We start from the raw sequence: 15710 nt of genomic DNA on the forward strand, positions 1-15710 counted from the left end.
TGTTGACACAAACTGAGTATTCATGTATTAATAGTTTAATGAATTATTAGTATATATGAATTATACTATTAAATAAACAGTAGTATTCACGTCTCCTCATTTCACTTCAGTTTGTCAATTTAAAAACACATTGTCACCACTAGAGGGTGACGTCTAGCAGCTTTGGGTCATGACTGCAGCTTGGTGTGTTTATCTCATTATGCAGACACTTTGTAACTCAACACGTAGCGTTGACTGACTCGTATAATTAGAGCTGCCGGAGGCGCTCATTCATTACGACAGTCAAAGTTTGATGAGTGACATTTCCCTCAGCTGATTCTATCTCACAGAGGTCGATCAATGGATATCTTTCCTTTACTTTGTGCAGTCGCTGTGACTTTCACAGGTAAGACTCTTTATTTTAAAAGTTTCATTGTCTTCTGCTGTCAGTGTTCAAAATGCATTTTCTAAACTTTGTAAATCGTTGGATTGTTGAGTTGATGTTGTTGGTGCCCTGATCTTGAGGTCTGCTGTCATGCTTTTATCGATCGCAGCATGGACAGCAGACCATACGCATAACTACTAAAAGGAACTTAATTGCTGTGACAAATATTGTTTTTATAGTTGTCTCTGTGCTCTAGGAAATATGATTATAAATAAAAATTAGATAAAAAAGTGTAGCTTTATTGGAAAGTGTATGATAGATTAAAATGCCTAATATTATACTGGCTGTTCTGATTGATAATCAACCCACTAGTCTCGCTAAATAGTTCCCTTTGTTTGACTTCAGTTCCATAATGTGGTCTAAAAATGTCATATAATTAAAATCAAACTGAGGATTGAAACCAACCACTGTAACTTCATTACATTACAGTCATTTAGCAGACGCTTTACAATTCAGATTATATCACATTCATACACCGTAGGCACAGATATACCGGAGCAAGTTAGGGGTTAAGTGACTTGCTCAAGGACACATCGATATGCGACTAGCGGAGCTGGTGATCAAACCGCTAACCCACTGATTGAAGGACGGCCCTGCTCTCCACTTAGCTACAGTCGCCTCTCATTGCTTGTTTGTTTTCAATAGATAGACTACGATACTATACTAATATATTATGGAAACAATTGTTTTGGGGTTTTTCCTTTCGGATTATGCCAATTTTTCAATCTCCACAATTTATCGTAGTTCCTCTCAGACCTGTAAATGTCTCCTCCAGGTTTGACCAAAGGAGATGGTGTGTTGCCAGACGCTACTGTGAATGCAGCTGTTGGAGAGACAGTGATGTTCACCACAACACTGACTCCATCAGAAACACCATTTCAATCGGTGGAATGGACATTTGGTGATAGAAATATTATATTTTTCAATTTTAACAACTTCACTGAACCAGAGTACGAAGGCAGGATCACCCTCTTCATATATACTGGATCTCTGGAGCTCAGGAATCTGGCTCACAATGACAGTGGAGAATACAAAGTTGCCATTGGTATAGTTGGAGAACGACCGAAGGAAGGGATCACAAGACTGGCCATACATGGTGGGCAAATTTCAATTTCAAGTCTTAGTGTAGACTATGCATGACACATGATTGATGAATAAAAAGTGTTTAGGTGTCGAGTGGTTTGAAATTTGATCTATAAAAAGGTTCAAAACATACCTGCTAAAACAGAATTCAGATTGTTATTACATAATGACATGATAATGATTTGATACCAAGACAAAACAAGCAAGGAAAAAGCAATTAATTCTACTTTAAATAACATTTCTTTTTTTGTAAAACCACTGTTTTTACGGTCAAGAATGAACTTTTATGCTCAATTTGCTTCTCGATCCAAATTTGGGGATGTTTTCTCACTCATAATGAAATTTAAAGTCTATAAGTCATACAGCTATGACTCCTGTTTATTCAAATGAATTCCTGCACAACTGTCCTGCCTTAATTTGCTTTTCATATGTAGCTCTTGTTGAGACAATCAGCAAGACATTGAGGGACGTTTACTGGTCATACTGTGTTAAGGTCATAGGATGATAAATTGGACCACATGATATTGAAAATGTATTCGAAAGAACAACCACCTAAAATACCTCTGAGTTCATTTAATGTCAGTACTTGAATGTGCAGCCACTCAACATCTCATTATAATATTACAGATTCATTCTCAATGTTTCCTTCTACGGTACCTTTATGTGGTGGCCAATGCAAAATCATTTTATTTTTCATCCACAGTGCGAGTGTCCGATGTCATGACAACTGCCAGCAGCACAGACTTACTGGAGGACGGCTCTGTCCGTCTGTCCTGCTCCTCCTCTGGGTCCACTCCCTCTTTCCGCTGGTTCAACGGCAGCTCTGAGGTTACAGCCAGTGACAGAGTTCAGCTCACTGATGGAGGCGCCAATGTCACTATTAATGTGACGCGCTACGACCAGGGACCATTCAGGTGTAATGTGTCCAACCCTGCCAGCAGTGCCACAAGTGGTCTAATAAACCTCCTCATCAGCTGTGAGTTACTAACCTACATGCTCAGTTCTGTATCTGACAACATCTGGATGCAAACAGAGATAGAAAGTTTAGATTATAACAGTTTAGTGAGGAGTGGCTTTGTGTTGTGTATTTTGTCAACATTGTATTGTCCAAAGTATTAGAAACATATTTTTCAACCTTATGGAATCAATCAAACTACAGCACAATGCCAACAAAACTATTGTACAGACGGTTTCATTTAGAAATAGTTCATTGCAGGCTTGTTCTGTTACATTTCTGGTGACTTGATATATGATAATGCAGTTGTGTATACTATATTTTTGCTGTGGTTTTCCCCTACATGCAGATGGGCCAGAAAATATTATTCTGAAAATATCTCCGTCACAAGAATACTATGAGGAAGGATCAAACATCATCCTGTCCTGTTCAGCTGACTCCAGACCTGTTGCCCTATTTATATGGCTTCTGAATGGAGTTCCGCTGTCTGATACTGGACCAGAGCTCAGTCTGATGAACATTCAGGAGAGTAAGAGTGGGAACTACAGCTGTCAAGCCTATAACCTAAAAACTCTGAGATCTATAAAATCTCAGCCTGCAGCCGTCTCTGTACTGAGTAAGTTCCAATGAAATGTTTTGTTCAAAGAAATATGGATTAAAAAATGAAGGGATGTACCTGTGATGTTATCAGATGAAGCTTTCTTTTAGACTATTTTTGAGAAGTCCGTCTTCCTTTTTATTGGGTAGCTTTGCAGTGTAGACCGTTGTTGCAAATGCTGGATTAGCAACTTTTACTGCAGGATTCTATAATCAATGCTCTATCAACCTATATAGATAGTATCTTTTATTTTTTCATTGTTTTGAAGCTTGACATTTTTGGTTCACTTTTATGGAATCCTTTTCTGCAATATCAACTGTACACTAACTGCCCTACACCTGACAGCTGACAGACCGTGTTAGATATTAGCTGGTGAACATAGTAGATCATTCCGCAGCTAAAGCGACATTTTTCCCTCAGGAGTTGGTGGAGAAAAAAAGCAAAGGTAAAAGGAGAGTGAATATTGGACTTACATTGACCAGGTGGACAGAAACACAACTCCAAATGTTGCTCTGTATGTTCTGCATGTCGAACCTAAATGTTTGCTATACCAACTTAAACACTGATAATGTGTCAGTGTTGTGTTTATGGATGACATGCTACAGTATATAGAGATTTGTGGTCAAAACATTGAAACAATGACATTTGGTCAAACTGCATCTGTCCACTGTTTTGCATCAATTGTTAAAAAATCTGGTGCTTCTCCATTATTCAACATGTGAAGTGACACACTATGGTTCTAAAAAATCAATGGTATGTTGCACTCAAATGGATGATTTTTCTAAAGTATAGATTACAGTCTCTGAGTATGGACAGTCTGACACTTGGCATGTTATATACTGTACCTGATTAAGGGATCAGTAGTTATGTCTGCATCTAGCAAGTTCCTTTAAATTGATTTACTCCGTCAATTCACAGTAACAGTTACTTTTGTTCCTGTTCTCGTATTTTTCACACATCTTTTGCCCAACAGAGAGAATATCAGGTGCTTCTATCACACCGAAAACAAACTCGTTGATTGAAGGGAACTCTTTCAACTTATCCTGTGATGCCGCTGGCTCTGTGTTTACCAGAGAGTGGATGAAGGGTGGCTTAAATCTGACTCCGGATAACAACATGGCACTTTATGACAACAACAGAGTGCTGTCTTTTAACAGTCTAAGTAAAAAAGACACTGGAGATTATTTGTGTAAAGTCAGCAACCCCCTCAGCCACGATGACGCTACATACACCATGGTTGTTATCTGTAGGTAACAAACTATACAATTACTGTTCAAAATGATGACTGCCTTAAATAACAGTGTTGAAATATTTTAGTTTGTAGGTCTGTAACACAAGATTTTTAAATCAATTATTGAATAAGTGTTATATTCTTTATAATCTATGCTGCTTTAAGAGCTTTTACAAATATCTGTTTTTTCAGATGGACCAGAACATGTTCAAATCAGTGGTCCAAGTGAGATACATTTGGAAAAGACCTTGACATTAAACTGCATTGCTGAGGCCGAACCTGCTATTTACACCTGGAAACTGAACGGGACAAAGATACACAATTCTGCTGTTTTTACAAAAGACAACACTGATTATTCTGATAGTGGTGACTACATCTGTGAAGTGATGAATAACATAACTGGGAGAGCATCATCAGCGGTCCATGGATTGTCTGTAACAGGTACCAACATGGTGTTGATTACAGATTTTGTTGATTGTCTTGAATATTGAATTCAGCACACAGTGTTATACGTCTGATAATCTGAAGAGTGGCAGGCTTCCTAAAGATGTTTCTTGCAGTTGTGAAGGCCTTACTCTTAACGTAAAACAAACCAGTATTTGTAACTGGCCAACTGGGAAATCACATAAAGGGAGAAGTGGTTGTATGCTTTGTATCCACGGGCGTAATGAGACGATAAGACAGTTACTGTGGTTTCTGTATACATAATGGTGTAAAAATGATGTTCTTATTCCCTGTTGTATTTCTGCCTGCCCAGCACCACCAGGACCTAAACCATTTCCGACTGGTGCCATCGTTGGAATAGTAATCGCAGTTTTAGTCTGTGTAGTAGTTGGTGGAGGAGGGTACTACATGTATAACAAAAAGTAAGTGGAAAAGAGCTTTAAGATATTACCAGAGAGACTTTTTTTTTATTAATAAGAATCTATCATAATTATGGTAAGGTGACTGCTCAGCATTATCAAGTTAGGACCCAAAAGCACGACTCAAAGACCAGGCAGGATCTGCAATGACAGGAGAGTCAGTACTTGGCAAAGGAAGAGAAAATGTGGAACTAGATTCAGGTAGACATTGAGACCGTATACTTTGTTTACTCAACCTACAAAAGGTTGATGTTCAACAAAGGGTCACTTGCCTATGTGCTGCTTTTGTTATACATTTTCCATATAGTAAATGCTAAGCCTGACTTCACCTTGGCACTGTACAACTTCATAGTTTAGCATTTTGTTCTTGTCAGGTATAAATATTAACCTGTGATGGATTATGTGGCTCCCCAGGAGTTAAAACTTTGTCATCAGGGTTTCGAAACTCTTTAAGTACATAAATCTGTTTAAAAGTTTTTGAAATGTTCGCCGGTAAAAACGAAAAATCATTATTTGTAAATTACTCCTAAAAAGTACATTTTGGACTAAAATCTCATCGTGAAAGAACTACGTTTTCCTACATGTTATTTCCAATGAATAGATATATTTGATTTGAACCAAATAATGTCAATATAATATTTTTTCGTGGCAAAATGACATATAATGCTGGTCTAATGTCTTATTTACATAATAATGATTCATTTCCTCTCTCAACAGAAAACGGACAAGTAAACTCTCTACTACTCCTAAAAGAAACCCTACCACAGGAAGAGGTATGTGTATTGTGTGTGTGTGTGTGTGTATTTTATATGACTTTATATAGCATTATTTACTCCCTTCATTAAAGTTATACTATGCAGAATCCCCCCTCCCAAAAAAACAAAAACAATGCAAGACTCGAACAAAATGAATCTCTCTCAATCATCACTTATGACCCAATAGAAGTGTGTAGCGGTGTCTGTATCTGCAGAGACCCGGCCTTCTGTCTGTATTTTCTTATTTTCTTCCTGTTTTGCCATTGGCACGTTTCTGGGCGTCAACCTTTGGGCACTGGGTGTGCAGCCCCTACACATGCGCAATCACACATCTAAGAAGAAGCAGACACAGCATCGATAAAACACCGATAAAGAAAGGTGGCATTCAAGCTCATTCCAAAACAAGAGTGGACCCCGTATGTGATGCTGCAGGTGGTAAACCTGCTTCTGGCGACCGAGGTCAGGGGGCGTGAGCTTCTGGTGTCGCTGAGCCGTGGGGAGGGAGGGGTCTTTAAATGTGACTTTAAATGCATAGTATGCCTATAAATTATCCTAAACATTGTTTATTTCTTATATTTTAAAGGAGCTGAAGGCCAGGACAACAAAGCATACACAGGAGGTCAGGTACAAGTCAACCAGTGAAAAAAAGATTACTGATATAAACCTGAGGCCTGTACTTCAAAGCGAATCCAACATACCCGGAGTATCTTTGAATTATCTGGCTTAACTAGCCCTAACATTGCAATCCCGCTAAGCGGTCCTATGACAGTGGGGATCACTTCGGTACAGAACTATAAGTGAAGTAAGACGTGAACCACCGTCGTAGGACTGAAAACCCGCTGTGAGGTTTCCTCGCTAACCCCAAATCCTGCTTTGTAGTACAGGCCTTAGGTTACGCAGGTTATCTGGGAATGAGTTTACATGTCAAACTCAATGCCACCAAACTGTAACCCCATATTGCTCAGACAAATTGTAGTATAACCTTTCTTACATGTATGTGAATACAAATAATTATGGAAAAATCTTCATTGTACTTTTGTTTGATACAAGTAATGAGACATCAGTGAAACAAAAAAAATTAATTTCTGAAGGAATAAATAAGTCAGGACACATACTGTCAAATACTGTCACAAGTCTTGATGGTCCACATACATGGTTTTGATGAAAACAAATTATTTTATCACACACAGAAATAGTAGATAATCATATAGAATGGTGAGTTTCAAGTGATGTGCAAAGTCTTAAAATATGAGATTATTTTTCTGTGATATGTATATACTGTATGTGGACAGTTTGTGTTCTGGCTTGTTTATGTTGATTCAAAAGAGGCTTCTATCACACTCATCTGGGATCTGTGTTTACCACAGCGTCCAACATCAGACTATGAACCAGGAAGTAGATATTCAGTTGACAAAATGGAGTGGAAGTGTGTATGTGTCTTAACATCAGCAGTTTGATGCAGCTTTTATTGTTTATGCTTGTTTTGGACAATATTAGTCAGATATCCATTTAACAGCTAGTATTTCATCTAGCTGTTAAATAGATAACAGTAAATGTAATCTCATATTTTCTCCCTGGCTTTGTCGTTTGTAGGAGTTGAACTATGCAGATATCAGTATTTTCCAGAAGAAAGACGGTGGGACAGTGCACCTAGGGTTACAAAGTAACTCATCAGAATATGCCCAGATCGTAGTGAACAACAATCCTCCTGCAGCTCCCTCCCCTCCTACCTATGAGGCTCACCAGCAGCGAATAAAGAGGCCAGCTCCTCAGCCTCGTTCTAATGCCACAGAAGTTTACGCACAAGTTCACAAGAAATGACCGCACTGGATGTGATGGATTATATGGTAAGGTTAGACTGGAGGAGAGAAGCAGCTGACATGTGGTCAGAGAAACCTGCACTTCCCTCTCAGTTCCTTTTTTATAGAGGACTAATGTTGACTTGTGTCAAAGCACTTTAGCAGTGGTTAATAATCCACCTCCATCTCGGTTGTTGCCATGACTGAGGTCAGGCGGCACAATGTTGGCCTATAAGCTTACCACATAATAGCTTTCTGTGTTTTTATATGTACAGTCAATGCAAAGTACAAATCTCTGAGCTTGAGCATAATGTTTGACACTGGCTTTGTGTCATGTTTGACTCCACATGTGTGATTCCAGTTTAGATTCCAGTTTATGAGTTATGGATTTGTTTTCATATTTATTTAGCATCTTACAAAAACAAAACATATTGGTTATTTAACAATATCTAATTTACCTACCAGTGGTATCTGTCAGGTTATGGACACACCCCAAACGTGTTCATTTGATAGTACAATAGTGAACTATAATGACCTTGCCATGGTGGAAAGATTTACGCTGGTCCAAAGGAACAGTTGAAAGATCAATAGATAAATACATCTTTATAATTTAATTCCATAGTGATAAAGTTTAACTTTCTTATCTCACAATAATCCAAAATGCTACCCCTACGCTAATGACCTTAAGTCTTGAGGGCCCTATAAAAGGCTATTGGAAACTTTTCCCGCAAGTGATCATCAGAGTAATCCAGATCATGTTTACGGTACATGTCAGTAAAAATTCCTATGTGATAAAATTATATGGTGCATTATCTCTTAGTATATCGCCCTCAAAGGCCTCAAGCCAACAGGGAAGTAATTCAAAGAAGTGAAACATTGCAAGAAAGAAGCAGAAGTTAATATACATATCTGCATACACTTGACACGGTGTGACTTCTCAATCCTGTACAAAACTTTACTTTTATGAAGACATTTGTAAATCCCACATTACAAGTTGTTGATTGTATCTTTATTCTAAGGCATTAAATGCAGTATGTTTGCACACAGAGGGGTTTCATTTGTCAATAAGGCCGAACACACTGTGTGATGGGGTTCACTTTGAGGTTAAGTAGTTATGTCTGAATTATGATAGTATTGGAGATGGTAAGGCCATCAGCAAGAACTAAGTCATGAGTGCCACCTTTAGATTGGAAACAAACTAAACTAATAAGTAAATCCAAACCCGTTGAAAACATGACACTATGAGAGCAGTGAGATTCAGGTCGGACAGTTAAACAACGAGCTGTAACTCACTATAAAGATCCATAAACCCGAGGGGAGCAGCAGATTCAGGTGATTGTTCTCTGTAGCTTCATCAGGAGCAACCCCTTACACATTGTTTTCACATTGTTATTTAATAGATTTAGTATAGAAATAGTGATTATAGTTGCAGAGTAAGATAAATTGTATCCGTTAACACAACAAATGCATGAAATTACAAGTATGACAAGTGTCTTTCTCAGTTGTAAATGTGTATTTGGCTTCGGATGAAGGCAGAAAGTCATTTGTCTTCAGCCTGGCTTCACATTAACAGCCAGATCAATGCCATCAGACATTATATACACAAGTTCTGTTTTAGTTGCACCATTTTTTTAGATGAAGAGAGTGAAGTCCCCCAACCTGAGCTAATGAGTGAATGGGAGTTTCCCCTCCCTCATTAGTTACTCATCAGTAAAGCTCAAACTCCATGTGAGCTACACGCATGGTTGATTTCACCTGCATTGTAATGAAGTATTGTTTTGCAAACTAAACGTCTCCCACACTTTAATCAATGTCAAACGGAATCCCACTTTTATTTTTTACTTTGAAAGTCAATCAATTTACCCTTTAATAATGATACAATTTAGATTATTGAGATAATTGGTGGACAAATGAATGGATTGTAATATATCATGGTATTTTTAATGGATTATACGCATCGTTTAATGGGTAAAAAAAACAAAGTTGAAGCTGACCAAAATCACCTGTTAATTTACAGCTTAAAAGGTTGTAGTTTTTGAATTAAAGGGTTGTTTTTATGGCTTTTGTTTAATTTTCAGACTCTCTGTTAACTGTGTGTTAATAATGTGCCCTGACAGGGCTTTTTGAATCCAGGTGTTTTATTGTTTGGGGTTTTGCTTTTTCAAATGAATTGACTCTGGCTACCATACTAAACACCTTAAACTAATATTAAAGCTTTGGTATGTTTAATTCTCATTCTTGTTTCATAGTGAATTGTGTATCATGATTTGTCGAGCAGAATCCTCTGTCCACTCTTATTATCATATATGTTTTTGTTCAACCTAACTTTAATTTTGACTTTGTCATTGAATGCCATTTAATTTAATGCCACACCAAACTGAACATGTGATTAACGTTTGACCAAAGATAGAATGCAGTGATTGTGACTCAGGTTGTATTTGTAATAATGTCATTGCTCATTCAGATGATTAAACTATTTTATTTTTGACATTTGTGAAGCATGTGTGACCTTTGTGCTTTTGCCGACTTTGCACATGAAAATCCAAACACATCACATTGAATACACCGAGTCTGATTCTACAATTGTCTTTGTTTTCACATTTGCAAAGTTCAAGGTACATTCTATAAATATAACAGGCAAATAACAGACAGCCACAATAGCTTGTGGTTGTCTGTTATTTACAATGCCTAAGGTCAATAGTGGATCATTAATGTTGAAGGGAAATTCAGTGCAGTGAAAATCTGAAATGATTTTACTGAGCACAGAGTAATCAGTTTATCAAGAAATCATTGTGTAATCGGTTTAATTACTGCAATAAATTCAAAGTTAAGTATGAATAATAACCTCACCACAGCAATGCAATCTACTCAAAGAACAGTGCATTAAAAGTGCAGCACGGATGTGAAAGAGTGAAAGCCATGAATGAATGACTGTATTCTCCTTTGTGCTCTTAAATCTCTTAATCAATACAAAACTTAATAAACTTCAGACTTGAGAAACAGTAAACAGTTTTCACACACCAATGTTTACACTGTTTTGCTGTTGAAAGCTTGTCACCAGAAAAGCCCCACCTCTTTGTACACAGACGGTGTTTAGTTGGACGAGTCATCTATGATGAGTGGTAATGAACTTTAATGTAAAAAAACTCATCATTACTAAAATAAATGTTGTAATGACAGGACTGTTTTCACCTCCCTCAGGCTAAATAATGCAGATAATGCAATGCAGTGATCAGAGAAATCACATGTTTTATATTTGATGAACAGATCCTACACTGTAAAGCTGCTTTATTATTATATTGGCACCAATTTCTTGGCCTGCTGAGAGACTGCTGCAGTAAAAAAAAAACAATTCAGGTCATGTACTGTACTTTATATAAAGGCTTAAAAGAGGAGGGAACCACAAGTAATGACAAACTCTGGTGAAACAATGCCATCTACTGTTTGATACAAAGCTCTGACATAACTGTCCAGGACAACAGCGATTTCAACACATCTGTTTCTACTTGTCTTGTCACAGTTTTCTTCAGATTTAGACGAATCCATATTCACGGAATAAAAAAGAAAAAGGTCACATCATCCCACAATTTACAAAAGTCACAAAAGCTAACTGAACCTTTGTACTGTAATTGCAGATGTCCTGTCATAGTTTAGGGACATTTCCTTTGCTAAAAGATTTCGTTATCAAGTAAATTCTGATGTTGAGCAAGATGCTGGGTGTGACTGAAATGAGCAACGCTTTAGTGATATAAAAAAGGAGACTCCGTAGTTCTTTTTTTCAAACACACACAGGAGTCTGCCATGAGAAACATTACTATGATATGCTACTGGAGGGGTCTTCACTATGTTTTGCTGGTGGCACTGATGGGTAAGAGCACTTCATTTACTGGCAGATTTCGATAAACAGTAGCTTCTCCAGGTTCTGATTTAAAAACCATATATATGAGTGTTTAGACAGTTTGTGATATTGAGAAAGCTGGTGATGTTTCGGAGGATAAAAAAATTAAACATTTGTTTAATTTTTTATTCTGCACTGAATCTGCTCTTCATGTTTCCGACGGTGTAAGGTGTTTAAAGTTTAGACTAGCCTTGACTCACTGCTATGATTTTAAATATGACTTATCTTTTCTGAGGTGGTCTTCACAAGAATATACAGTATATATCTAATTTTTTTTTAGCAAGGCCTCTGAAATGGCCATTTACTTATATTAAGAACATACTGTAATTGATAGGAAATAAGAACTTAATATTACATCATCATCGTCTGATACTGACTCCTGCTCTCCTCAGGTGCACCAGGTTTGGAGGCCTGGGAGCAGATTTCCTGGACCGGTCAGGTCACAGCTGGTTTCAGTACCACTTTCACCTGTTCCTCTTCATGCCAACCAAACTGCATCTACACCTGGTCCTTTATGGGCCGCACGGTCAACGGGAGCAAATTCACCTGGACACCAAATGGACTGGACAACATAATAGATTTACAATGCAATGTGCTCAATCCGGAAACGGGAGTCTCCAGCGGTATTACCTCCATTGTAGAAATTAAGAGTAAGTAAAGCACGTTTATCACTGTATCAGGTGTGCCGAGGTGGAAAATAACTATTAATACTTTACCTAAAAATATATAAAGTAGTTCAAATTAGCTCCACCTTGACAGGCTACTTCCACATTGATGCATCTGTATTTGCAATCTAATAATGTTTTATAATAATTTGTCAGTCGCAGGGTCAATTTTTATGCAGAACAAGTACTTTTGCTTGGATATTTTAAAGGTACTATATACAAAATTGGGAGCATTTCTATTGCCTCTCAACAAAAGATGCACTAAGAGCACGTGCGGCTGCCACACGCAGAGGAAGAACAACTTAATTCTCTGCTCAGGTAGACATAACTCCTCCAGATCTTTTCATAGCAAATAGTTGTTTGCTGCTATATCAATGCTCTGAATCCCGTATATTGTACCTTCAAAACAATGACTTCATTATTATACGCACAACATACAGAGTTTAAGTGACACACAACTGACATGCATTATCTCTGATGTGTGTACTTCTTCTTTTGTTCATGATTTTAAAATCCCCTGTTACAGATCAAGTGTCCGTGCAAATCAGTCCACCGAACACTGTCCCATCTCTCAACCAGCCCCTGGATCTGGTCTGCCACGGTGCTCCAGCAGGTGACCCTTCGCAGCTGGTGAACCAGGTGGTCTGGCACAAAGATGGACAGAAGGTGAGCCTGCGTGAAAATATGCAGCTGCTGCAAAACAACCTCACACTTCACTTTGACTCACCGCTTCCTTCTGATGCTGGATTCTACATGTGTGAGACTTCTGCGGCGACGTTTCAACAGACAAGAGTTTTCAGCCTGGGCTACCTACTCAGCTGTAAGTGGTCATTGAGTGACGAATAATTCAAAGTATTTATTACAGTATTATTCACATACTGGAGTGAACTTTCTTTTGTTTTGTATAGTTGATCCTTGGAACGTCAGCATCAGCGGACCTGACACCGTGTTTCCTGGCATATTGAGTACATTCACCTGCCTGACGAGCTGTACCTTAAATGTGGACTGTACTGTCAGATGGCCGTTCAGGCAGGGTTTCCCCATTGGAACCTACTTTTCAGTCCATGAAAATGAGCTCAAGTGGACCCCTTCCATACCGGGTACTTCCCAAAACTTCACCTGTGTTGCAGAAAATGCAGCAGTTGGACGCTCTGCTGAGGCCACCAAGTTGGTAGAAGTTTTAGGTATGGACAACTCTCTACTTGCTCCTGTGTCTGCTATCACATCAGCGTCAAGTTACATGTTCAATCCAGTTTAATGACTTGATTTGTCATCTTCACACTCACACAGGTATTCCTCTCTCTGGATCAGAGGCGGTGCAGCTAAACGGACTTCCTTCAATAATCGTCAGCCTGGGACTGCTGCTGCTTTTAGCTTTTTAAGCTTTATTGAGTGTATTTATTTGCACTTTTGGGAATGTTTTTCTTTGCCTTTTATCTTTTAAGCTTTTCATGTTAAAATACACTGGTTCACCCATTTTAACACACCAAATGTAGTTGTTCATCAATTATTGTATACCATAAATCCTCCTAATACGAACAAATATGTTTATGAAGCCATGGAAGCAAAATGAAGTAAAATAGAATAACTTTTAGGAAATGTTAAAAAATGTAAAATATCCATACAAACCCCAAAATTAAAATAGCTCAACAGTATATTTCCTTTACAAAAGACTAGTATCTATGTTTCTCACCGTTAGCAGCAGCGTCCGAAATGTGTGAGAACAGCAGGACTGCAATAATAGAGAAAATACATTCTCTGTTGTTTTCACCTGGTTACGTTTGACAATGAAGCCTATCTGATAAATGACTTCTGAGTTCATTTAAATTCAGGTCAAAGTTATGGTGTTATTTAGGATTTTCTTTTACTGCAGTGTAATTGGGTTTTCCATTTTTACCCATCGTATACACATACAGAATCAGTTTTTTTTGGAAGCTACAGTGACATAGTTGCTCACAGTTGTAATTTGTATGACTTTTACTGAGACTCTGGGATTCAGCAATCAGCTGTCATCAAATCCTTTTGCAATTCTGAACATTTTTTACTTCAGTGTACTGCAGCTGCTCTTACAAAGTACGTACTGTTGCATGCAGTGTGCACACACTGGGTCATACTACGGGTTTTGGGCACACTGTATTTGACATACTATGTATTAGGACATGTCAACTAAATATGTTCCTGATATAATTAATAGCACAGTAGTATGGATATAGGAACGCAGAGTTTGACTTGAAGTTGACCTCTGACCTGGATGTGTTACTGATTCACACGCATGCTGAAAAGAGGTTTTTGTGAAGTCAATTTCTGTCGAAAAAATAACCGACTCCTTTATAGTGATGTGTTGAAATACACGAGGTTAGTGACTCAAGAAAGTCATTTTTAACCTCCCTTAAACTGAACAAATAAGACAGATAAGATAATCAATCACAACTAACAGATGAGGGAGACAGAGGCCTCTTGTGTATTTTGCTTTTCCATTTTATATTATCCGTCCTTTTTGTTCTTTTGTCTTTTTTTCTCAGGATGTTGTCTCACCTGTTGCAAATTATTTTGGCCCTGTGGTTTAGTTGGATTGGAGAAGTGGCCTCCGTTCAAGTTTCAGTTGAAACTCTGCGTTTGTTTTGAAAATGGTGGTGGTACAAACAAATACAAGGGCATTATTTACAAGGCGTATGTTATAATAAACCCCCCAAAACTGACTTGCTTGATCTGTTACTGACACTGTGTTCATCAAAGTTTTCTTTTCTTTTCTTTTCTAGGCCTTTTCTTGTGTTTTCTTTACTTTGCTCATTTTTCAGTTTTAGTCATGGACTGCTGTTTGCTTTCCAAAAAGTGGTGCTGTGCTCTCAGTGACATAACAAACAACAAAATAAAGTCCGTATTGAGCTATTTATTTTATTATTTACTATTTTAAGCTTTAGTTTATTTTTCTTAGTTGATACAGTAAAACTGTACAATTATAATACAATGATAATATGATGTGCAAAGGCATCTTTCCATTGTGTTCCTTAATGTGAATACCAAGAGTCACTCAAGGTGATTGGGCATCAATCCATCAGCAAACCAACATAATAAATACTTGTGTCGTAATTATAGAAATGACTCCAATTATACAAAATGACATGGAAATCATAACTAGGCAGGTAATCTTACACTTCTAAGTTTCCCATAAACAATAATTCAATCTGAAAGGATTAACAACAAACAAATGTGGATTCTGATTAGTCATGCCGCCCGAGCATTCACCACACCTTTCTTGATTCTGCTCTCTTTTTTGTAAATGTGTTTCCTCTGGTCCGGGTGTTGGATTACAAAGCCAGGACATGAGGGCATTAAGCATCACTTCAGGGCAGAAACTGAGTCAGATGTTATCCGGAGCATTCTGTGGAATGATGACGTTTTTTTTCTGTATACGGTCTCAGAAAAAACGACCTCTCAC

At 37.8% G+C, this 15710-nt stretch overlaps 2 protein-coding genes across 3 annotated transcripts; both read left to right on the forward strand.

Annotated features, from left to right (window-relative positions):
- The first annotated feature begins 287 nt into the window (after window positions 1-287).
- Window positions 288-10196, forward strand: LOC306699901 (cell adhesion molecule CEACAM5-like). 2 transcript variants are annotated; one of them, XM_079164696.1, is made up of 10 exons: window positions 288-385; window positions 1200-1520; window positions 2211-2483; window positions 2812-3078; window positions 4034-4306; window positions 4484-4732; window positions 5049-5157; window positions 5872-5927; window positions 6493-6533; window positions 7503-10196. In XM_079164696.1, the coding sequence occupies exons 1-10, from the start codon at window positions 340-342 to the stop codon at window positions 7728-7730; spliced, it is 1863 nt and encodes a 620-aa protein (XP_079020822.1). In that variant the 5' UTR covers window positions 288-339; the 3' UTR covers window positions 7731-10196. The 2 variants fall into 2 exon arrangements, with proteins under 2 accessions (XP_079020822.1, XP_079020823.1); XM_079164697.1 differs by having other exon boundaries at window positions 6493-6528; window positions 7503-7705.
- Window positions 10197-11505: 1309 nt separating this feature from the next.
- Window positions 11506-14379, forward strand: LOC306699902 (uncharacterized protein). Its single transcript, XM_079164698.1, has 5 exons — window positions 11506-11576; window positions 11999-12256; window positions 12798-13091; window positions 13180-13455; window positions 13562-14379. The coding sequence occupies exons 1-5, from the start codon at window positions 11510-11512 to the stop codon at window positions 13651-13653; spliced, it is 987 nt and encodes a 328-aa protein (XP_079020824.1). The 5' UTR covers window positions 11506-11509; the 3' UTR covers window positions 13654-14379.
- Window positions 14380-15710: the final 1331 nt, after the last annotated feature.

This window comes from Pholis gunnellus (assembly GCF_910591455.1).
Source record: "Pholis gunnellus genome assembly, chromosome: 8".
In the NCBI taxonomy this organism is placed as follows: Eukaryota; Metazoa; Chordata; class Actinopteri; order Perciformes; family Pholidae; genus Pholis; species Pholis gunnellus.

Coding starts and splice junctions, on each gene's coding strand:
- LOC306699901 (XM_079164696.1), top strand. CDS start 340: ATGGATATCTTTCCTTTACTTTGTGCAGTCGCTGTGACTTTCACAG. Junction 386..1,199: donor AGTCGCTGTGACTTTCACAG/GTAAGACTCTTT, acceptor TGTCTCCTCCAG/GTTTGACCAAAGGAGATGGT. Junction 5,928..6,492: donor AAACCCTACCACAGGAAGAG/GTATGTGTATTG, acceptor TATATTTTAAAG/GAGCTGAAGGCCAGGACAAC.
- LOC306699902 (XM_079164698.1), top strand. CDS start 11,510: ATGAGAAACATTACTATGATATGCTACTGGAGGGGTCTTCACTATGTT. Junction 11,577..11,998: donor TTTGCTGGTGGCACTGATGG/GTAAGAGCACTT, acceptor TGCTCTCCTCAG/GTGCACCAGGTTTGGAGGCC. Junction 12,257..12,797: donor CTCCATTGTAGAAATTAAGA/GTAAGTAAAGCA, acceptor CCCCTGTTACAG/ATCAAGTGTCCGTGCAAATC.